This window comes from Vulpes vulpes, chromosome 13 (assembly GCF_048418805.1).
Source record: "Vulpes vulpes isolate BD-2025 chromosome 13, VulVul3, whole genome shotgun sequence".
Taxonomy (NCBI): domain Eukaryota; kingdom Metazoa; phylum Chordata; class Mammalia; order Carnivora; family Canidae; genus Vulpes; species Vulpes vulpes.
Genome location: NC_132792.1, coordinates 106264973 through 106282696, shown reverse-complemented (window position 1 = coordinate 106282696; position 17724 = coordinate 106264973). Strand labels below are relative to the sequence as shown.

The 17724-nt window shown below is 37.1% G+C and overlaps 1 protein-coding gene across 2 annotated transcripts in view; it reads left to right on the top strand.

Annotated features, from left to right (window-relative positions):
• The window catches only part of RPRD1A (regulation of nuclear pre-mRNA domain containing 1A), an 82073-nt gene that overhangs the window by 26453 nt on the left and 37896 nt on the right, over nucleotides 1-17724 (top strand). For both annotated transcript variants that reach the window (XM_025996980.2, XM_025996982.2), the window contains exons 2-4: nucleotides 10299-10428; nucleotides 14542-14648; nucleotides 14728-14825. In XM_025996980.2, the coding sequence (XP_025852765.1) occupies nucleotides 10299-10428; nucleotides 14542-14648; nucleotides 14728-14825 (335 nt within the window). The remainder of the gene's footprint in view (nucleotides 1-10298; nucleotides 10429-14541; nucleotides 14649-14727; nucleotides 14826-17724) is intronic.

Here is a 17724-nt window from a genome sequence, read left to right as displayed (position 1 = left end):
ATGTATGTATGTATGTATGTATGTACGTACGTATGAATGAATGAATGAATGAATGAATGACAGTGAGTGAGAGAGCATGCAATCTCACACCCTTAGCCACCCCAGCATCAGACACTCAACCACCTGACTCACCCAGGTGCCCTTCCTGGTAATTTAAAGCAAATTTCAGACTTTAACCATTTTAACCATACACATCAGTATATGTTTATAATAAATTAAGGCTTATATAAAAAATGTAATACAATTGTAAGAGCTCTATCATAGCTAAGTAAGTCAACATTAATTCTTGATTATTTCAAGTCCAATCTATGTTCATTGTCCCAGATTCCCTCAAAGATGTCTAAAAAATAATTTTAAAAAGATGTCTAAAAAATAAAAAAATCTCTCTTTGTAATTAATGGTCAAAATAGCCTCCAACAAAGTGCACTGATAAGATTTGGTTAAAAGGTGTTCATAAATTCATGATCTGCTACCCCTTCTCATTTCTTTCATGCAGTTTATTTATTGAGGAGACTCTCACATGGAGTATAGAATATCCCTCCCTGCATTCCGCGGATTTCATCCTTTTGTTGTCATTCCCAAGGGATCCTTCCTTTATTGGCTCTGTGTTATATGCTTCTCTTGCATCACATTTAGAGATACATAATATCAGGTTGTTTAATATTTAAGGATAAGACTGATCTGTGAGTTCAGTTGTTGTCATGAATCCATTATAAAGTTCTTTATCACCTTTCATCCTATGGTTTTAGTCAGCTACTGATGGTTGATTAGGCCCTTTAGTTGATGAGGTGTTGCAAAATTCTGAATTTGTAATTTTTTCTTTATTCAGAATTCTATAATAGTGAATCTCTAAAGTATGGTCCTCAGACTGCATTATCAGTATCACCTGATAATTTGTTAGAAATGCACATATTTGGGCCTACCCCAGACCTACATCAGAAACTAAATGGGCAGGAAGCAGTAATCTATGTTTTAACAAGTCTTCTAAGTGATTCTGAAACACAACAGAAGTTTGAACATTTGAGCATTAACAACTTGCCTTCAACCATTGGTGATTCTGGAATACAGTTAGTGGAAGAAAAGCAGGATAAATGCCTAACTTTTCTCCTTTGTAAACTGAATTAGTTATTTAATTCTCCTTTTTAAAAGTATTTTTATGAATTTTTGGATTTTCAGATATTTGTGTTTCAGACCATTATAGTCATTCTTTTTGATGCTCTTTTGCCAGTGGCTGCCTCTTGGAGGGTTGTTCATGTCCTTTTGATACAACCTCAGTAATTTTTTTTTAAGAATTTATTTATTTATTCATGAAAGAGAGAGAGAGAGAGAGAGAGAGAGGCAGAGACACAGGCAGAGGGAGAAGCAGGCTCCATGCAGGGAGCCTGATGTGGGACTCGATCCCAGGACTCCTGGATCACACCCTGGGCCGAAGGCAGGCACTAAACCACTGAGCAACCCAGGGATGCCCAACCCCAATAATTTTTAAATAGCTTTCTTGTTTTCTATTATGACAAGTTATGCCAGGCTTATCTTAATGTATTTCCTGCTTTTATTGGCAAAATGTGTAGGGATCACAGTATGGGTCCTGGGATTGCTAATTGATTTCGGTGAATTTCTTTGCATTTAATTAATTTAACAATTGTTCATTGGTAAATGGAGATGATAACTTACCTGTATGATTGTTTTGAAGATTAAATGAAATACACAATAGACTTTTAGAGCAGTGCCTAGTTATAAGAAAATAGTCCGTATGTATTTTTTTAATCAAGTATAATTAACATACAATATAATGAGTTTTAGGTGTACAATATGATTCAACAGTTCTATACAGTTGTCAGTGCTGTTGTGAAAAATGTACTCTTAATCCTGTTTATCTGTTTTACCTACCATCCCACCTACCTCCTCCCAACAATCATCAGTTTGTTCTCTGTATTTAGGAGTCTGATTTTGTGTTTCTCTTTTTCTCTTTATTCTCTTTCTCAAATTCCACGTATGAGTGAAATCATATGGTGTTTTTCTTTCTCTGGCTAACTTACTTGTCTTAGGATTACACCCTCTAGGTTCATCTGTATTGTTGCAAATGGCAAGATTTTATTTTCTATGGCTGAGTAATATTCCACACTATATCCATTTTCTTTTTCTTTTCTTTTCTTTTCTTTCCTTTCCTTTTCTTTTCTTTTCTTTTCTTTTCTTTTCTTTTCTTTTCTTTTCTTTTTTCTTTTTTCTTTTTTCTTTTTTCTTTTTTCTTTCTTCATGAGAGACACAGAGAGAGAGGCAGAGACATAGGCAGAGGGAGAAACAGGCTCCATGCAGGAAGCATGATGTGGGACTTGATCCCGGGTCTCCAGGATCACACCCTGTGCTGAAGGTGGCACTAAACTGCTAAGCCATTGGGGCTGCCCTATATCCATTTTCTTTATCCATTCATCCATTGGTTGACACTTCGGTTGCTCCCATATCTTAGCAATCATTATTTTTTTAAGATTTATTTATTTATTTGTTTGTTTTGAGAGGGAGAGTGTGCGCTTGTTCCCACAGGTCTGTGCAGGCATGAGCAGAGGAAGGAGCAGAGGGAGAGGGAGAAAATCTCAGTCTGACTCCCTGCTGAGCACAGACTTGGGGCTCCATTTCACAATCATGAAATCATGACCTGAGCTGAAATCAAATCAGATGCTCAACCTACTGAGCAGCCTACTTGCCCCTGTATTTTGGCTATTGTAAATAATGCTACAGTAAACATACGGATGCATATATCTTTGAATTAGTTCTTTCATTTTCTTTGGGTAAATATGCAGTAGTGGAATTACTAAATCATATGGTAATTCTATTTTTTATTTTTTGAGGAACCCTCATACTGTTTTCCACAGTGGCTGTGGAAATTCCACAATATTATTTTAAAAATATTATTTTTGAAAGAGCAAAAAAGTTTTAGTATCAGTCCCACTCTAGAAGTATAATGTGAATAAACCATATGGTGTATTATTCTTCCAGAACTTTTCCAGTTGACTGTCTTCTCTAGTGGTCTGACAGTTCAGGATAAAGATTGTTCTTTTCAAGATCGTAAAATTCATTTGTTGCATATACTAGGATCAAAATTTTTTTTGGTGGGGGGGGTCTATAGATTGTTTATTAGGGGTGGAGACAGAGCTTTCCTCTGATGCCCCCCCCACCGCCCCTCCACCGCCCCTCGGGCCTCAGAGAATCTCAGGCTGCAGGTCCTCCAGGGATCCCAGTCTAAAGCCTATACCCTGGCTCCAGCTTGCTTCTCCTCAGCCCAGGAGACAATCAAAATTTTTGAAATTATTGTAGGCACTTGAATTGACTTTGACCTGTTAGACTGGAGAAGATGTGCATTTGCTTGGTCTAGGTGGAGTTTTTGTTTTGTTTTCTCCCACCAAACATTGAAATAAGATCATGCTGCTCCTATAGGAGTTAAATTGGTGGAACATTAAGTGAGCACTACCCAGAAGCCCTTTTCGGTATCTAGGCCCAAGTTAATTATTTAATATGTAACTCATATGGGGATCCCTGGGTGGCTTAGTGGTTTGGTGCCTGCCTTCAGCCCAGGGTGTGATCCTGGAGTCCCGGGATCAAGTCCCACGTCGGGCTCCCTGCATGGAGCCTGCTTCTCCCTCTGCCTGTGTCTCTGCCTCTCTCTCTCTCTCTCTGTGTCTCTCATGAATAAATAAATAAAATCTTGTAAAAAAAATATGTATCTCATGTGTTTTCCCTTTATTTTATTTTTAAAGATTTATTTATTTATTTTAGAAAGAGAATGCACGGGGGGGGGGGGGGGGAGCAGAAGAAGAGTGAGAGAAAGAATCCCAAGTGGACTCTCTCCTGAGCTGGGAGCCCGATGTGGGGCTCACTCCCACGACCCTGAAATCAGGACCTGAGCCGAAATCAAGAGTCGGACATTTAACCCACTAAGCCACCCACATGCCTCATGTGTTTTCCCTTTATTATGTAATTCTTTGTTGGTAACTTTTGACACATATCCCTCCCCAAATTATTTTTTAATCTTTCCCCAAAGTAGGTCTGTCTCCTGTGTGTTTGTATCAGTGTATGTAACTTAGATATCTTTCCATATCAGTATATAAATTTTTCTCTTTTCTTTTTTTTTCTTTTCCTTTTTGTGTGTGTGTGGGGGGGTGGTAGGAGGGGCAGAGGCAGAGCAAGAGAGTATCTTAAGCAGACTCCACACTGAGCATAGAGCCCGACTTGGGGACTTGATCCCACGATCATGACCTGAGTCAAAATCAAGAGTTGGACTCTTTACTGACTGAGCCACCCAGGCACCCCTCTGTCTCATTTTTGAACAGCTGTATTGTATGGATGTACTATGATTTATTTAGCGATACCTTTCTTGTTATCATGAGTATCCTTAGTGATTTCTTTGTGCAATTATGATAATGTATCCGTAGGGTAAAATTCCTACACATGAAATTTACAGGGTCAAGGGATTTGTGCATTTACACTTTTCATGGGTGTTGCTAAATTAATTTTCTAAGAGGTTGTACTAGTTTATATATTAACCACTAATCCCTGAAGGTATCTAAAGGTGATAATCTTAGTTGTACTTTTGCCAACTTTTAGTTAGTGTCAGACTTTGATCTTGATCAGTCAAATGGGTGGGAAATGATGATTGGTTTTAGTTGCTTAATATTTGTGTTTCTTTCAGCTTTCCATTCACACTAGCCCATTTTTCTTTCTTTTTTTTTTTTTTTTTTAATTTTTATTTATCTATGATAGTCATCAGAGAGAGAGAGAGAGGCAGAGACATAGGCAGAGTGAGAAGCAGGCTCCATGCACCGGGAGCCCGACGTGGGATTCGATCCGGGTCTCCAGGATCGCGCCCTGGGCCAAAGGCAGGCGCCAAACTGCTGCGCCACCCAGGGATCCCTAGCCCATTTTTCTATAGGTTATTGATTTGTGAGAACTCTAGAATGGAGGAGGAAATAAAAATATTTGAATTTATACTATGAAAATAAGCAAGATTAGCTAGGTCTGTAAGAAAATTTGTCTTTCATAATCTGAATTTGAAGTTGAGGTGTTTTGTTTTCTTTTAAAGATTTTATTTATTTATTCATGAACGACCGAGAGAAGCAGAGACATAGGCAGCGGGAGAAGTAGACTCCTTGCAGGGAGCTCAGTGCAGGACTTGATCCCCAGACCCTAGGATCACGCCCTGAGCCAAAGGCAGATAGATGCTCAACCGCTTAGCCACCTAGGTATCCCAAAGTTGAGGTTTTTGAGAGCAGTGTAATTTTATATTTTCCCACCCTTTAGCTATTTTGGGTAAGGTTAAGACCCAGAAGCCAAATTAGTGGAACAGATAATTAAAGGGACAGGTCTAGGCCAAAAGTTATTAATTTAGTAAATAACCAAGCAAATTTTGAATCAACTTGATTCCATAGATGGATAGATGAGAGTGACAGTTGTTGCTTTCAGTCGAGCTTAGAGTAGTTGGGAAGCATTAGACTAAATAAAAAAAATTATAGTTGGAATAAGTCCTCCATAGAAAAGTATAAGGTGCCTGAGACCCGTATTCAGCATTGCCTAACCTAGTGTGTTGGGTGGTCAAGGAAAACCAGAGGAACCTATTTAACTGAAGTCTAAAGGATAGGGTAGGAGCTGGGGAAGTAGAGGAGTAGTTGTATTGGGCCTAAAAATGAAGAGAGAGTAGTATAGAGGGCAGAGAGAGACATTTTTAGGCCTTAGATTATCTGGAGAACAGAAAATCTTTGAAGGATTTTAAAACAAGGGATGAGCTGCCAAAAGTCTGAGGCATTGTGGCAGTGGTACAGGAATACACTGGGTTTATCCACCTCATTTTTCACCCACCTCAGCTATTATGAAGCAGCCAGCTGTGTCTGACTGAACTCTTGGTCCTGTCTGGGACAAATAAAATCTATTCATGAATTATCTGTGGATTATGCACTTTCTGTGGCAAACAGTTAAAGCAGTTTCTGCCAAATAACCAACTCTTTATCCATATGGACATGTCTTGTTGTCTATAGTGATAATTAGTTTACCAGGGAAATAAATGAGGCTGTCCCGCAGTTGTTAGCAAGTCTTTAATAGATTTTTGTTTCAAGGTAATGGCTTTTCTTCTGATTTCCTCCTATAAGACCTACAGTAATGCTCATTGGTAAGTGTGCATCTGTGTGTGTATATATTTGTTTATTAAGCTTTTTGCTGTTTCTACCATGTAGAAGTCTTCCTGCATACATAAAGAGGGTTCTTGTGTTAATAGGTAACACGATAAAATTTTAGATGTTTTTTGTACTTATTGGCATTGTCATCCACTATGATTTTAAATTTCAATCACCTTAAAAATGTGGGTTATTAAATTAGATTATGATATTCTGCATTATACCAAAAGAAATACGAATACCATTGGTACAGTTGTAAGAAAATGATTCACTTTTTGTTTTTAAAGATTTTATTCATTTATTTTGAAGCGAGAGAGAGCGAGAATGCATGCAGTTGGGGGAAGATGCAGAAGGGGAGAGGATGGGAGGAGGGCATGGGAGCCCATCGTGGAGCTCAATCCCACAACCCTGAGATCCTGATCTGAGCCAGAACCTGAGTCGTATGCTCGACCAGTTGACTGAGCTACCCAGGCACCCCAAAACTGTCACCTTTTGATTATGAATAAGTAAAACTAGATTCTGAACTGATGAATTAGTGAAACTGTGTGGCATTTAGTATCCTTTGACAGGCAAAGTTTGTTTCATATTGTTTATCTAATAGCCTTAGGCTCTTCTTTTTGAAGCCTGTAGTTGATTTTTCTTTCATTTCAATTGTGAATTATTATGTAATTGTTTCTTTTCATATCTTTTCTTTTCTTTTCAAGATTTTATTTATTTATTCATGAGAGGCACAGAGAGAGAGAGGCAGAGGCAAAGAGGGAGAAGTAGGCTCCCGGTTGGGAGTATGTAACTGTTTCTTACTTATGTGATGACTGAACTTATATTGTCCTTTTAAGGGGTATGCTCAAAATTTTAGGTAATATTATGTCCTTGTATATTAGCCAGATTTTACTATTATTATTTATTTGTTTTGGTTTACCTCTGTTCCCATACAAGGTCCAAGGAAAAAGGGCTATACTTTTTTTTTTTTTTTTAAGATTTATTTATTCATGAGAGACAGACACGGGGCGGGGCAAAGACATAGGCAGAGGGAGAAGCAGGCTCCTCGCAGGGAGCCCGATGCGGGACTTGATTCCAGATCCTGGATCCCAGGATTACGCCCTGAGCCGAAGGCAGACACTCAACTGCTCAACTGCTGAGCCACCCACGTGTCCTGGAAAAGGGGGCTATACTTAATACCAACAGTAGCTTAAAATTGTTAGTTCAGAGGTGAGAAAGAAAATGGTTCCTTACAATGTAAATAGACTGGTCTTTGTTTGCTAATACTTTATTGGCACAAATATAGCAGTATATACACATACAGATACATTGGGTTATAATACTATATTTATGATTGCTTCCAGGGTTGGTGTGATACATTAGTGGAGAGAAGGAATAAAGAAAGAGAACTCACATTTTTAGTGATGTGACCTATCATGTGCCAGTTTACATAGAGCTCAGAAACTCTTGATTTTTTTTTTAATTTTTTTTTAAATTTTTTATTTATTTATGATAGTCACAGAGAGATAGAGAGGCAGAGACACAGGCAGAGGGAGAAGCAGGCTCCATGCACCGGGAGCCCAACGTGGGATTCGATCCCGGGTCTCCAGGATCGCGCCCTGGGCCAAAGGCAGGCGCCAAACCGCTGCGCCACCCAGGGATCCCAGAAACTCTTGATTGAACAGGAAAGGTTATTTTTTGGTCCATGCTCAGCATGGTCCCTGGCACATAGCATACACTAAATAAATGCTGTTTAAAATTATTTTTTATTTTTAAGGATTTTATTTATTTGAAAGAGAGAAAGAGGAGGGAGCGCACGCAAAGCGGAAAGGAGAGGGAGAAGCAGGCTCTTTGCTCAGCATATGCAAGCATATGCCCAGGAGCCTGGGATCATGTCCTGAGCCAAAGGCAGATGTTCAACCAACTGAACCTAACTGCCACCCAGGCGCCCCAAATACATGCTATTTAAATTGAATGAAGTTTTGGAAAAAAGCAGTTTTTATAAACAACCCTGTGACAATAGAAATAAACGAAGTGAATAGGTCACACCCACTATTAAGGGTTATATTCTTTTGCCAACAGAGTTTTTTCTTTAAGGAATTATGAAATGGTTTGTTTGCTCTTTCTGTTAATTTTGTATGCTTTAATAACGATTTATGGCTTTGTTATTTTCAATTATCAAAATTCATTTGAAAATCATTTTTGTGATTTTCTTCTAAAATTGCTTGTGGGTAGTTCCATTAGTTTATTTTTGCTCTACATAAAGGTACAAATAGTTTTATTTTATTTTTATTTTTTTTAAAGATTTTATTTATGAAACACACACGCAGAGAGAGAGAGAGAGAGAGAGAGAGAAACAGAGACACAGGCAGAGGGAGGAGCAGGCTCCATGCAGGGAGCCTGATGTGGGACTTGATCCCGGGACTCCAGGATCAGGCCCCGGGCCAAACAGAGGTGGTGCTAAACCCCTGAGCCACCTGGGCTGCCCTACAAATAGTTTTAAATGGGGGTAAGTTTTTTTACTGAAAATTTGGAGAAGGGGTGGGTATACCTGATAGCGGTTTCTAGGTATTTTTCATATTTTAGCCTGGGTTTCACAAAGGGAAAAAAATGAAAATAATGTCTTGATATTTGAACCTTATACAAATCCATGCTCTTGGTGTGGTTTGTTTGTTTGTTTAATATACTGGGAAATATATTTTGAAATCTTGTAAATTTTTGCTTTAATGTACATTGTAGAAACCATTCTGAAGAGATGGTAGCCCTTGTATTTAAAAATATTCCAGGACCCCAGGATCATGACCTGGGCCAAAGGCAGAGATGCTCAACCATTGAGCCACCCAGGCTCCCCAGGCCACATCTTTCGATAGGCCAACGAGACCATGCCGATGGATGACACAGATTTGTAAAGTCTGGCCATCTCTGACTCACTATTTTAGTTTCTCCTAAGAAGGTTGTGTCACTAGTTCCCCTTCAAGAAAGATGTGAACTCAGAAATGGCTTTTACTGTATTGAATGATTAAACTGTGAATACTCAAATCTAGAGGACCAAATGTAGTCTGTCTGTTTTTGTCGTAAATCCAGTAACCTGGCCCACGTTAATGGTGCACTGGATTATCAGTCCTGACCCTGGGTTTCCTTTACCATTGAATGTGGATTCCACAGAGTACAGTGTTTCTGAATATAACTGTACAACTTTGAATAATTCATATTTAATTCTAGTAAAATTATAAAAAGAGCCAATTTAAAAGATTATGTTCAAATAACTAAAATTTACCTATACGTATGACTCTTATTTGAGTGACACTCAATACTATACTACTTAACACTGTAACTAGTAAAAATGTATTCTGGCTCACAATTGTTAAAATCTTTTCTGTTCTTTTAGAAGGATGATTACACTCACAGAATATAGTGAGAAAGGACATCCTTTTGTCAATGAATCAGTTATTTAAGGCCATGTCATCCAAAGTGGATGAAGATCTAAACTGCCCATTTGATCTCCCTAACATTTACTCTGTTAGCTTGGGAAATATTTATTTCATAAACAAAAAATACATAATTAATTGAAGTGATGTGTCTTTCAGCATATTTTACATTTCATACTCTTGTTTTATAATAACTTAATGATAACTGTAAAACCAGTGTGGGTATTAGAACAGTCATAAATTCAAGCTTTAGGATACCATCTTAACATGACCACTCACTATCTTACTTTAAATAAGATATATTCCATGTAGTGTTTACTAATTTTAACAAAATTTAGTACAGATAGAGTTACAGATATGCATTTTTACCGACTTGAGGATTTTGGTGTTATAAAACTATTAATTTGGGATTAATGATAAAACTAGGAATCAAAGGTAAGTAATTTGGGCAATTTAGTAAAAGAGCAAGGAAACAAATTAATTATGGACTAGTTCCTTCTCCTGAGTCCTTTTTTTTTCCTTCACATGATCCATCTCCAGAAACTAGAAACCTAGTGAATTAAAGAATGGTGACTTGATAAGTCTGGTAGTAGAATGAGAAGCTAGAGTTGAACATGATACATAAAAGTTAGTATGTTTGTTGTAGTTCTCAAACTACTTGATTTAGATATTGGGAAGGTTTGTCCAAGTTAAATGAAGATATTTTAAATAGATTTTTAATTTTTTTTTTTTCCAGCTAAACCAAACAGGAAGCTTACTTTTCTCTACCTAGCCAATGATGTCATTCAGAACAGCAAAAGGAAGGGGCCGGAGTTTACAAAAGATTTTGCACCAGTTATAGTGGAGGCTTTTAAACATGTTTCAAGGTATGGTAATTGTTTGGGTACTAGGTAATCTGTTTTAAATGCACATAATATGTCCTTTTGTTAAAATTTGCTGTAAGCCATTCAAACAAAAAACAGGGATTGTATTTCTTTGAAATTTTCATTTGAAAAGACTATAAATAGCTTTTGTAAATACGTTAAATACTTCTGTGAAGGGAAATTTTTGAATTGTTGCAGTGGTGATAATTTGAAGTACTTGAATTAACAGCTTTAGGAGACCAAAAGCAGCTTCCATATTGGAATGAAGGTATTGAATTGAAAATTTGTGTGCTTATAAAGCTATCAGTTTTCCAACTAACATTTCTGGATAATAGTTGTTCCCTTTCCTTTCATATTGCTTGTAATTCTAAGGGTTTTTTTAGCGTTAGAATATATATCATAACATTTTAAAATGCTTTAGAACTATAGAATATTTATTTAGAATATTTACAAGCCTGTTGAAAAATTTTGCTACAGAAAAATTCTAAGGATAAAAGTCAATGCTTTGGCTTATGCCCTTTTTAAATGCTTATTTCCAAACCTGCACAAATATTTGGTAGATTACTGGGTAAACATTATTGGGGTAGACTACTGAATCCATCTGAATTATAGAATCCAGGGGTAAATAAAGATCTGTGTTGAATGATTTAAGGATGAAAATATACTCCAGGCATGCCCCGCAACTTTAGTCATAGTGGATACATTTTTCAAAAATTAGTGTGTAAAATACTGCTGTATGTTACTTTCTTAAATGAATATTACTTATCTTTCCTTTTAGATAACTTTTACCATCTTTTCAGATGTTGGCATTTCTTAAGAGTTCAGTCATAGGCCCTCTTCCCTGTGGTCATATTCTTCACTTGACCTCTGGGCGATTTCATACACTACATATATTTAGTTATTATCTACACCCTGATAACTCACAATCTTACATGCCAATCCAGATGTGTTTCTTTCTTTTAGTTCTTTGTGTCCTGTTGCCTAATAAATTTCTAGTTATATGCCTCCAGACATCTCAAACATAAAATGTCTCATATTGAATTCCTATTATGTCATTGCTCTCTGCCAGATTTGTTCCTCCTTTAGTTTTCACTCTCAGTGGATGCCAACTCCATCTATCCAAAGGCCCATCTGAGAAATTAGGTGTTATCTTTAACTTTCTCTAATACTGTGATTTATAGTATTATCACATTCTCCTTTCTTCTTCATTCCTCTTCTTCTTTGTAGTATATATAGTTCCCACAGTTCTTTAGATTTCTTTCCATTCCAACTTCCATAATGTCTTTTTTTTTTTTTTTTAAGATTTTTATTATTAGAGGTGGGAAAGAGAGAGTATGCAGGCATAATAGCACAAGTGGTGGGGCAGAGGGAGGTGCAGAGGGAGAGAGAGAAGCAGACTCTTTACTGAGCTGGGAGCCTGACATGCACCTCCATCCCAGGACCCCAAGATCATGACCTTAGCTGAAGGCAGGCACTTAACTGACTGAGCCTCCCAGGTTCCCCCATATTGTCATTTCTATATAATTGCAGGAGCCTCCAGTATTATTTAATCCATTTAGGAAACTAGCCACAGTTGCAGAGTTGATCATAACATTCCCTTGCCTTTGAGTCCTCATTTGTCCCAGAGATCACATCTATAGTCCTGAGCAAGACTTAAGGTATTGTTTCATGGCCCTGTCCACATCTTCAACTCCTATCTCACATTTCTTCCACATGTACACTTTATAGTCCAAGTTTAGGTTAACTGAACTCTTAGTTTTTCTACCTTAAAAATATGTTGCCTCTCCTGAAAAATTCAATAAAGTGTTTATTGACTACCTACTATGTGCTGGGGCCTAAGAATACTGTAGTTAACAGGATAAAGTTCTGTCCTAGTGGAGCTTGCACTTCAGTGGATGACAAAGGTAATAGCTAGATGGAGAGGGGAATATATATTATGCCAGTAGGTAAATACTATGAAGAAACAAATTAAGGAAAGAACTAGATAGTATGAGAGCTTTATATCATGAGATAAAGAATGACTATTTTGGGGAAGTGGCATTTGAACAGAGACTGAAGGAAAAGATGAAATGTGCTACTTGAGCATGTTGAGGGAGAGGATTCTAGATAGAGGAATAATGGCAGAAACAGTTGCGTGCTGGGCATATTTGAGGATCAACAAGAAGAAGGTATCTAGAGAATGTGTACTGAGTAGCCAGGAAGTAGAACATGTCTACTTTGTGGTCCAGGATAAGGATTTTGGTTTTATTCTTGGTATGATTTTTTTTTTTAAGATTTTATTTATTTATTCATGAGAGACAAAAGAGAGAGAGAGAGGCAGAGACATAGGCAGAGGGAGAAGCAGACTCCATGCAGGGAGCCCGATGTGGGACTCAGTCCCGAGACTCCAGGATCACGCCCTGGGCTGAAGGCAGGGGCTAAACTGTTGAGCCTAATCTTGGTATGATTGATAGCTCTTTGGGGATTGAAGAGCAGTATGATTTGTTGTTATTGTTTTTGTTGTTTTAATAAAGATTTTACTTATTTATGCATGAGGGACAATCAGAGAGAGAGAGAGGCAGAGACACAGGCAGAGGGAGAAGCAGGCTCCATTCCATGCAGGGAGCCAGGCATGAGACTCGATCCCGGGTCTCCAGGATCCCACCCTGGGCTGAAGGCAGTGCTAAACCGCTGAGTCACCAGGGCTGCCCAATCAGTATGATTTGATTGACATTAGTGGAGCATAGAGCGAAAAGTAAGAGCCTAAGAGACCAACAAGAAGACTTAAGAAACCCAGGGCAGCCCAGGTGGCTCAGTGGTTTAGCTCTGCCTTCAGCCCAGGGTGTGATCCTGGAGGCCCGGGATCAAGTCCCACGTCCGGCTCCCTACATGGAGCCTGCTTCTCCCTCTGCCTGTGTCTCTGCCTCTCTCTCTCTCTCTCTCTCTCTCTCTCTCTCTCTCTCTCTCTCTGTCTCTCATGAATAAATAAAATCTTAAGAAAAGAAAAGAAAAATCCAAATAAGAGGTAATAGCAGTTCAGTATACAGTGGTAGTGATGAGGTGGTTGGGAGTAGTCTGTTTGCCACTTCCCTGTTTCAGGCATCTGATCTCAAATATCATTTCCTCAGATTATTTTTTTATTTTTTATTATTTTATTTTTAGATTTTATTTATTCATGAGAGACACACACAGAGAGAGAGAGAGAGTCAGAGACATAGGCTGACGGAGAAGCAGGCCTCCATGCAGGGAGTCCAATATGGGACTCTATCCCGGGATCACACCCTGAGGCGAAGGCAGACAGACGCTCAACTGCCAAGCCATCCAGGTGTCCCCCTCAGATGCTTTTTAAAATCTTTCTTGAAATGGATGAGGCCCCTGTATTATGCTTGTCTCTAAAACCTTGTTCTTTTTTTGGCACTTATAAATAAAAACAGCTGCTATAAAGCTCCATTTGTATCTCCAGTGTCCAAAATAGAGCTTTGATCAGTAAGTATTTGTTAAATAAATTTAAAAATCACAATTTGAAATCTTAGCCTCATATTCAGCCCCCATTCAGTTAGGGCCATCTTCTTTGTAAGCCCCTACTAGCCAGTAAGAGTACTTTTACATTTTTTTGGTAATTTTTTGTTTAATAATGTGTTTAGGGGCACCTGGTTGGCTTAGTTGGTAGATGTATGACTCTTGATCTTGGGGTTGTAAGTTTGAACCCCATTTTGGCTATAGAGATTACTTAAAAAATAAAATCTTTAAAAATACATATCTATAAGCTTTTTTTTTTTTTTTTAAGATTTTATTTACTTATTCATGATAGAGAGAGAAAGATAGGCAGAGGGAGAAGCAGGCTCCATGCCGGGAGCCTGATGTGGGACTCGATCCTGGGACTCCAGGATCATGCTCTGGGCCAAAGGCAGGCACTGAACCACTGAGCCCCACCCAGTGATCCCCTATCTATAAGCTTTTAAAGGAAGCAGAGGATATGTCTGTCTTAATCACTTCACCCCTGAACTTCTGGTCACATAGTGGTGCTCAGTAAATATTTGGACAGCTTTTTTCAGGGAATGAGTATGTGGTTGTATTGAAAATCACCATTACCTTTTCAGTAGCTCTATTAATTATTTTATTTATTTTTTTCTTTAGTGAAACTGATGAAAGTTGTAAGAAGCATCTTGGAAGGGTATTATCTATTTGGGAAGAAAGGTCTGTTTATGAGAATGATGTGTTAGAACAACTTAAGCAAGCTCTGTGTAAGTGTGTAATCTTTTATTATGATCTCTTCGTTAAAATGTTTGCTTTCATGAAAACTTCAGTGTTCTTTCAATTCAGATGGTGATAAGAAGCCTAGGAAGCGAACTTATGAACAGATAAAGGTGGATGAAAATGAAAACTGTTCCTCTCTGGGATCTCCAAGTGAACCACCCCAGGTAGAAGTTTTTCTCTGTTAAGGGAGTTATGTTACTATTACTTCATGTGGCCTTGAATCAAGCTTTATTAATTTCGAAGTTTTACTTTTATAAATTGATTTTTATTATTGTAATTTAGTAAAAGAAGCTATATGAATATTTCTTATTTTCTGATTAACAGATTGCTTATGTTTAATGTAGCATGTTATATATTGTGTATTAGGCAACTGTATTTTGCATAGAAAAGGCAACTGTATTTTGCATAGAAAGAGGATATCTGATTGTTAAGTATGATTAGGTCTGGTGAGATATCTGCCATTTAAATAGTTTCATTTTAAATAAAAAAAAACATTGTATGATAAGGCTATATTTTAATATAATTTAAGTACATTGAAAATGCCATTCCTTAACACTGCCCTTTAGAGTACTTTTTCTTTTAAACATGTAAAAATGAGTGTTAACAGTAACAAGCATGTATTCATACAGTTCTGTGTAACTATATAGAATCATTTAATTCCATGGTAAAAATAAAATGGATTAGAGTCATTATCTTAATACCCCATGTCCTCCCAAGTTGATACAGTATAGCATTCTTTATTCTTTACCCGTCAGATGATTCCAGAAAGACATTTTTAACTTTTAATTATGTGGGCATTGAGTGTTAAAGCTTCCTCCTTCTATGTTTCAAACATATAGGAGGGACAGATAAAATTTAAAAGGAGAAAATGAAGACATAGCCATACTCATAAAACAAGGTAAATATCTTTGTGGGCTAGAAATGGTACAGAAGCACAACTCCATATGTGAGCCAGAGCCTGGTTCTTGCTAAATTTTGGTCTGGAAGCAGACATGGCTTTCCAGAAATACTAGGGTAATAAGAACTCACAGTGCTCTGTGAGAGTTGGAGGACTGGACCTGAATTCACTGCATGAAACCAGAGGCTGGGTGAAACTCTTTTTCCATTGAACGGAGCTTGAAAGAAAGATAAAACCAGTTACTCCTAGAACTGTGGGTTTATTATATCAATATTTGTACTGGAGAGGGAGAATAATCTGACCAAGGTGCTTAGCTAGGACCTGAACTCAATTAATTGCCTGTTCACTCCCTGACAGGAGGTGCTGAAGCCCACATGAACACTAGGGAAAAAAGCTTGAGTAAAAAATAAGAACACAACATTTCAAACAACCAAGCGCTAAGGTTTATTTATCTTTTTATTTGGTAATAATTCAAGACAAAGCACTTTGTGTTAAGAGCCCTGTTAGGATTTCATAAACAGTATTTTACCTGAGTTCCTAGATACAGGGTCTGATCCTCTTGTGTTCTCCCTGATAAGAAGAGTAGCCTCAGTTGTACTTCTTAGGAGTATCTGTCCAACTCTAATCTAGTATTTAAATGCTGTTGCTTTTCATTTTATAATGATTATTTTCAGATTAGTTGTACTGCTTTATTCTTAGTGGTTCAGCTTTGTAGTTACCATTTTATTTATGTCATTCTTTATAAGAATGGATACAATTTCCCTTTGTAGGATCCAGTTGAACTCATTTCATTTTCCTCTATTAGAAAGTTTTAAGGTAGTAGTGTTTTCAGACAACTTTGCTTTTTTTTCTGATCCTTGACCCAGCCCTGGAAACTTTGAATTAACTCACATGGAAATGTGAAGGTGAGATAAGAGTAGGTTTTAGTTAAAGCATGCATGTCAAGACTATAAAGCCAGATTGCTTCTCAGAACTTCAGAAAATTTTAGAGCTTTCTGAGTGAAAATGACGATATAAAAGTTAATTGGGGTACCATGAGAAACAAGTTTCCTGATAATCACTGTTGCTCTTAAGCTCACTTTCATTTGTGGGGGCATATATATCAAAATGACTTTGTAAAATATTAGAATTAAATACATAGTAATGAATTAAAAGCATATGTGGGATAGTATATTTCTTACTAGGCTCCATTCATTCTTACCATGTTTGATGATTTACTGTGTGCTAGACCCCAGTGACAGCATTTTCTTGGAATAGCTTAAAGAAAAATCAGTAATCATCTGTCAGTGTTATCTTAATGTATACACTGAATTGGTTAGATCTTATATTTTTAAGAGTGTGTGTGATTACCTACTGTTCCAGAAACTAGTCTTAGAGATTAAAAAAAGAAAAGAAGGAGGTGGGATGGAAATGGAGTCCAGTAAAAAGAAAATGTATTCATTTTTCTTTGAAATAAATTTATAGACATTATGAATTGTGAAGTTATCAGCAAAGGCTTGCCATCCCATCCTAATTATATCTGATATAAAAACAATGCAAGTAAAATATTCTAATGATAAAATAATTTTTATATTGGTTAAGTGTTATGCAAGTATTAGTCATCAGACATGGAATTTTGTGATATTTTAATAATCTTATTAACAAACTATAGGATAGTTGGAGATGCCCTATTTGAACATATTCCAGAACTACACTGTTCTTGTGCTTTAATTACATCATGTAGAAATAGAATCTGTGAGACTCTTTGTTGTAGTAGAACATGCTTTGTATCCCCCTTCCCAAATATCCAATTTAGTATTAAAAGATTCTGCTCATGTATAATGATAATAAAATGAATATGTTGTATAAAACTTTATTGTCTAGGTTGAAATTATAGCCTGATTTCCCTTTTGCCATTGTATGTATTTGGCATATAAATCAAGCAAGTCACTTTCAGAGTCTGATAATTATTTTTACACTATCTGTCTCTGCCACTGGAGTATGACTTCCTCAAGGCTGAGGGCCATGTCTTATTTTAGTTTCCAGTTTATATATTTCTAATACTTAATATAGTGTAACTTCTTTGTCTTAATATTTCTTAAAAGAAATGGACTACCTCAAAAGTAGTTTATATTTAAAACTTTGCACAGATGTATAGCCCATAGGGAGTGAAAAATATGAAATAA